The sequence below is a fragment of the Pygocentrus nattereri genome, chromosome 1 (assembly GCF_015220715.1).
Source record: "Pygocentrus nattereri isolate fPygNat1 chromosome 1, fPygNat1.pri, whole genome shotgun sequence".
NCBI classification, from domain to species: Eukaryota; Metazoa; Chordata; class Actinopteri; order Characiformes; family Serrasalmidae; genus Pygocentrus; species Pygocentrus nattereri.
Window position 1 is genome coordinate 25,595,680 of NC_051211.1, and position 6,605 is coordinate 25,602,284.

The window sequence follows — 6,605 nt, forward strand, 5'->3', positions numbered from 1 at the left end:
AAGTCTGATGTGTGTGTGTATAAATACTTACTGTGGTTGTGGAGGTAGAAGGAAGGGGGCCGCCTGGCCTCTGACAGAAATCGAGAGAAGAGCAGAACACACTCAACACACAGTGCTCGCTCCCTCCATGCCCTCATCCTTCTTTCCCTCCCTTCCCTCTCTCATTAACTTTTCACAATTTGGCTGGCTCAAATTGAGCTAGTGGAAGATCATGCTGTGTGTGTATGGTGTGTATGGCAGAGTAAAATGTAATGAGTGTGAAAGCTACTTGCATACAATAATTCAGTCATTAGCAATTATTCTGCGTTTGCTAGTGAGATGCACTGCAGCCACCTAATGTATGTTGTTGTGAAAATTATGGCAAAATGTAGCAGAAAAGAACACAGAAAACTGTGTGTATGCATGAGGAGGGTGTCCTCTTCTTGGCTAGCAGATTATTTTCAGAGATTCTTATTTGTAAACCTGCCAGTAACCCATAAAACACTATGGCTACTTTAAGTTTTCTATTGCTGGATGATCATGAGGGTTTAGATTATACTTAGATTCTAAGGGGATAAATAGGCCACTCAAAAGTACTAAAGCGCAAAACAAACACTGGGTGTGATCCATTCAGGACGCAGCTGTCTGAGTAGGCATCATTTTAAGGCAGTATTGCATAGACCTGAGACAAAGGATGTTACATTCTTAATGCACAAAAGTCAAAATCTTAGAGAAGGCAATCTAATAATACGGGTCATGGCAAAGTTCCTTCATCTCAGTTTGATAAAAATGGTTGTTGTTCCGAACGAATACTTTACAAATGTACATTATTTCTTGTCTTTTGTCCTAACTGTTATAATTGACTGCCCTATTTGTGTAACATACAATGCACTTGAATGTTTCAGATCATCAAACGACTTTTAATATTAAACAAAGATACCATAATTAAACACAAAATGAGTTTTAAAATGATGAGTTCATTTATGGAAGGCAAAATACCCTACCTGGCCCTATGTGAAACAGTAACTGCCACCTTAGCTACTTTGGGTTCAATTTCACCAGCCACACCAGGCATGATTACTGCCAGACCTGTTGAATCTCTCTAGAACGTGGCATCACATGATGCTGATTCTAATACAGATGGGAAGTAAAGTCAATGAAATCTGCAAGTCTGCAAAGGGTTACAAAGCCATAGCTAAGTCTCTGGGATGGGAGTGCCAGCAAAACCCAGTGAAAGCCATTAACCACAAATGGAGAAAATTTGGAAGAGTGGTGAACCTTCCCAGGACTCATCCATGAGGTCACACAAGAGCCCAGACGAAAATCTTAAGAATTGCAGGCCTCACTTGGCCCAGTTAAGGTCAATGTACATGATTCTACACTGGGCAAACATGGCATCCACGAAACAGTTACAAAGCACAAAAAAACTGCTGACCAAAAAGAAAACAAAGGCTCATCTCGCATTTCCCAAAAAACATCTAAATGACCCACAAGACTTTTGTCTGCAGATATTATTCTGCAGACTAATGAGTCAAAGGTAGAACATTTTGGAAGACGTGGGTCCCGTCACATCTGCCGTAAAAGTAACACCACATTCCACCATAAGAACATTGTACCAACAGTCAAACATGGTGATGGTCTGGAGCTGCTCTGCTTCTGCAGGACCTGGACGACTTGTCATAGTTGATTAACTGATGGAACCATGAATTCTGCTCTCTATCAGAAAATCCTGAAGGAGAACATCTGCCCGTCAGTGACCTAAAGCTCAAGGGCAGTTATGGGTTATGCAGCAGGACAATGATCCAAAGCACATAAGCAAGACCACCTCTGAATGGCTAAAAAGAAACAAAATAACGGTTTTGGAATGGCCAAGTCAAAGTCTGACTTGAATCCTATAGAAAAGGTGTGGCAAGACCTTAAACGGGCCGTTCGTGATGAAAAACTCTTCAATGTAGTATATTAAAAAAATCAACACTTGAGTGGGCCAAGATTTATCCACAGTGATGTTAAAGACTCATTTCAAGTTGCTGCAAACATCAGATTGCAATTGTTACTGCCAAAGGGAGCACAACAAGTTATCAGGTTTAGGGGGCAATTAGTTTTTCACATGGATGATACAGGTTTAGAATTAATCTTTATCTTCAAGAAATGGAATAATCATTTAAAAGCTGTGTTTTGTCTTTACTCCTGTCGTCTTCATCTTATATTAAAATGAATTAGATGATCTGAAACATTTACATGTGACAAATTAGCAAAAATAGAAGAAACTGATACTTTTTCACAGCAATTTAACATACATATCTGTGTTTGTAATTCACTAGAAACTGTTCCTGTGGTTAAATTCAGGCAGTTCACTAACATGGCCTGACTGCCTGCCTTTGTAAACACACTGGCTCTTCAGTACAAGAGAGAGCCTAGTTTAATATACTGGTTGTTCACTGTTCTGTAGCGCTTTTTGTTTATAAACAGTTTAACAATTTGGTTTTAAGCTCTGAGATGCTGCTGCTGCTAATTTAGTTTTTGTTTTCTCTCCTCAAGAACTAAAGAGATGAATGGTACAGAAACAGACAAACGCTGGCTGAGGAAGAGGGGCTCTTACATGAAGAAAACTGCACCTAATGGCTTGCTTTTCCAGTGCATGTGGGTAAAAATATGTCAGAAGTCAACGCAGCAGGCTGACTGTCCCGGAACGATAAGGAATTCTTTAACTTGCCTGACGATGTAAAAGTTTTGAAATAAAATGTTTTTCTACATAAACACAGCAAATGCTTGTATTACTATGCTTATCACAGTCACATCAGCGTTAGGTGAATACAGACAGCTATATGTCATAATAGAAGCACACAGATCAGATGAAAATGCATGAAATAAAATGCATATTAGCCATTTTGGCTGATTAGGTGTAATCCTTTTTCCTGAGTGCAGGAAAAAAGGTGTATTAAAAAAGTTGCATAGCAGTGTTGAGGGGAGTGGATTGGTGTTTACCTGTGTTTGAGGGGTGCAGGGTGGACACTATCATGGTGGTGGCGGGAGGTCCAGTAACAAAAGACTGAGAGGAGGCAGGGGGAGTGACCAGAGTGCCCTGAGGAGTGGTGATCACTAAACCGGCTGAAAGAGAGAAAGACACCCATGATCTAATTGATTCCAACAACACTTACTCAAAGATTCTTCATTGCCGCCCGAGCTAACTAGGAGTCATATGCTGCTAATGAACCTTCAATATTTGGCAAAGACTCACTGTGCGAATTCTGTGAAGTCTTCAGAGCATTTCAAGACATCTAGGAAGGTAGACTTAGACTTGAGGCCTCTCATGATACTTTTAAAGTTCCATAATTTTAAAGTAACACACACAATAAAGGTGACCTGAGATGTCTAATTTGTGCACATGATGGAGAAAGACGGCACCCAAAATTAGAAAACATCATGAGGAAAAATGAAAAACAAGCTTTCTTTTTATCTTACTGCAAGCTAACTGCAATTATGTATTATTGGATGTGGACAGTATGACACACAAAACCCATACCAAGCAAGCTTCAGCCAATTATGAGCTGCTCAGTTAATTAAAAAAAATCAATCAAATTATTGTTGTGCAATGTTGACATGGTACAGTCTGCAATCTCCTACATGCCTGTTATTCTTTTCTGAGGATATTGTGGATTGTCAGTACTTCAAGAACACTGCATGTTTAATTACAAAGAGAGCATAATTTGTCCTGTTACTTATAGTTCGGAGCAGCATGTGAAACACTGAATAAAATTATTATGGTCCTAGATTTTAATAGCATTTTTTAAAATGTGGCATAAGTGCAGCTTTCTTTTGTACCAATTTACAAAACCTCAGAAAAACTAAAAACTTTAATAAGTACTGTTCATTGTGTTAAGGTTTCGGTATCGGATGTTGTATTTTTGCCATTCGGAATTCTTTTAGTCTAGGATAAGAGGGAAAGAAATAAACTGGCACCAAATGTTCAGAACTTCCTCATACCATATCTTTAAATATTGTCTTTAGAAAAAATGCTATTGCCCTATGAGTTCTGCATGGCCATCTGTACTCAGTATAGGTTTCTGGGATAATAAGGCTAGTTGTATGCATGCACAATACATAAAGGAATAATGCTGTCAAGTTTCTGTAGATATTTAATGTGTTATAAAAAAAAACAGCTTACTTATAAGACATATTGTAATCACTTTGCCATTGAGACAAATAAAGTACATTCATTTCCTCATGAAGTAAGAACAGCAGATGTCAAACTGAACCACTCACCTGCTGTCATTATGCCAGTGGAGGGAACTGGCACTACTGTGATGTTCTGCGAGGAATGGGGTGGATGGAGGTGTGCTCCGACAGCGGCCATTTGTGGTCCTCCTGGACCACCTCCTCCTTCCTGCTTGGGCACTCTGGCAGCTGTTCCAGCGTCCATGGTGGCAGGGCCAGGCACAGTAAGTACAGCAGCAGGGTAGTGTGTGGAGGAAGAGTGAGGGAAGGAGGCACTCTTTTCTGGCCCCAGCTGCTCTTTCATCTTGTTCAGAAACATGGCGTTCTCAATCTAAAAACCAACAGCGGGTAGAGAGGTAGGTGGAACAGATGGAAAAATGGAGGGAAAGGAGGAGGAAGGAGTGGAGAGGATAAAGAAAAACAAAGAAGGAACATGAAGTATGAGATAAATGCAGAGGATGAATGGATGGAAGAAAAATGGGAGAAAGAGCAGCAAGGATTATTTTCTTTTGGGAAGTGGGCACTGTCAAGTTTTTCAAACTTTCACATGGATCAGAGGGAGTCTTGTTGTAGCCATCCCAGCCTGCTATGGAGCACATACATATATACATTTTTTTTTTTTTTTACTTCAATTTTGCTTTTTAAGCATGGCGTCTCCTAGACACAATGATGTACTGTACAAGAGAGTCCAATAATAAGGTTTCTACCTGTCCTTGCACTGTGGGAACGGGAGACCAAAAGTATGATGAGTTGAAATGGGAATCTTCCATTATTTCTGCAATTGAAAAGCAACATCACTTGTAAACACCCATTCTGCGTTTGTCTACAGTTTTGAAACTTACCCCTCGCCCTTTGTTTTATGGTTCGTGTGTGGGATTTTGGTAGGACTCTTTGCTTGGGTATGAAGTCAGACACCCAAGCAAACCACACAAATCAAAGTGCTTCAATCTGGAAACCACTAAGCAACTGTGGATGCAAGTGGAGTCTCTTTACATGCATTTTCCCTTCATAATTATTTTTTTAAAGTTTGGCAAAGGGACACACAGATGGCGGATGACCCTATGCTTGCCATAGGACAGCCAAAGGGGCGTCTTCAATTTTTTAGGTATGTTCCATGGTGCATGCATAACTAAAGTGCAAACAATTACGCATGCACAATTAAAATAAAAAAGAAATCAATATCAAGTGTGTGTACTAATGCAGTATGGGCGTTACCTGACTTACGAAACGTGACAAGAGGTAATAGGGGAGAGACACGCGCTGCTGTTCAAGATCTTTATTCACATACAATTAATTGATGTTTACTGAGGTACATACAATTTGCTGTGCTGTTCCGTGTTACATTAGAGAGGAGAGGAGAGGAGAGGAGAGGAGAGGAGTTACTCGTGTATCTTAAGTTAACCCAACATTCCCTTTCACTGCGACTGAGTGACGCCCACTTGCACCGAGAGAGGTTCTTCTGTCACACTATAAATAGGCATCAAAACAAAAGCCCAGCCTGCGTCAAAACCGGTTAACTTTAAGACGGTTCTCCGTTATCTGCGTGTTACGGCAGGTTGTCTTTGCATTGTGGCAACTCATCTGCAGCCGTATACTCAACGGGTCCCCGACTTCACAGCTAATACTTTTTCTCCAGCCGTCCTCTTCGGGGAACCCAGCTAGGTCAGCTAACTAGCACGTTAGGTGCTTTTTATTCGTACAGTAGGGCAACAACAACAACAACAGCACGCGAACACCCAACAAACGTTAATACTGTATGTAACTTTGAGCTGGGCGATGTGGCACTAGTACAGGCACTACGCAAATGTAATGACTCCTTTGATTTGAATGAGCACTCCTGGCCAAAAACAATGCGCACTTTAGTCAGCTTGCTAACGACATCTGGGCTACCCAGCCAGCCTCCATTAATATTTCAGCTTTTGTTAACTAGCCAAGCAGAAGCGTCATTAAAAGCCAGGTACAAGTAAACTTCCGCTTGAAACAATATTGTCCCTATGCCTCTGTCGGTCTCTCCGGTTAGTCTGACTGTGAAAATAAAAAAAAGAAAAAAAGCTCGAGGATAAAAAAAAAAACGAACGGTGAAAAAAACGTCGACGCCAATGCCCCTGTGCGAGAGACGCAGCTTCATGCAGACTTCCGGCTGGCGAGACAGAGGAGAAGCGCCCGAGTGAGTTGCTCAAATTCGGAGAAATTATTAACGATCGAGTCAGAACTCCGTATTAATTACCGGTGGTGACGTTTTCCTTTCAATCCCGGGACCCCTTCGAGTCGGGACAGTTCGGAAACTTCGTCCAAATCCGCCCGAACCTTCAGATTCACCTTTTTCCCCTGTTTTTTTTTTTTCGATTTTTTTTCCCTCCTGTGGGGCTGTCCGACTATTCTCCGCCACACTTCCGGTGAATGAGGTCAAA

At 41.0% G+C, this 6,605-nt stretch overlaps 1 protein-coding gene across 4 annotated transcripts in view; it reads right to left on the reverse strand.

Annotated features, from left to right (window-relative positions):
• Nucleotides 1-6,562, reverse strand: part of znf384a (zinc finger protein 384 a) — a 31,148-nt gene extending 24,586 nt beyond the window's left edge. Inside the window, exons 1-5 of one of the 4 annotated variants that reach the window (XM_037539690.1) lie at nucleotides 6,422-6,562; nucleotides 4,902-4,969; nucleotides 4,243-4,525; nucleotides 2,965-3,087; nucleotides 32-70 (exon numbers count right to left, since the gene is read on the reverse strand). In XM_037539690.1, the coding sequence (XP_037395587.1) occupies nucleotides 32-70; nucleotides 2,965-3,087; nucleotides 4,243-4,525; nucleotides 4,902-4,964 (508 nt within the window). In that variant the 5' untranslated portion in view covers nucleotides 4,965-4,969; nucleotides 6,422-6,562. The remainder of the gene's footprint in view (nucleotides 1-31; nucleotides 71-2,964; nucleotides 3,088-4,242; nucleotides 4,526-4,901; nucleotides 4,970-6,421) is intronic. The other 3 variants (XM_037539691.1, XM_017708490.2, XM_017708492.2) reach the window with 3 other exon arrangements.
• Between the last annotated feature and the right edge of the window lie 43 nt (nucleotides 6,563-6,605).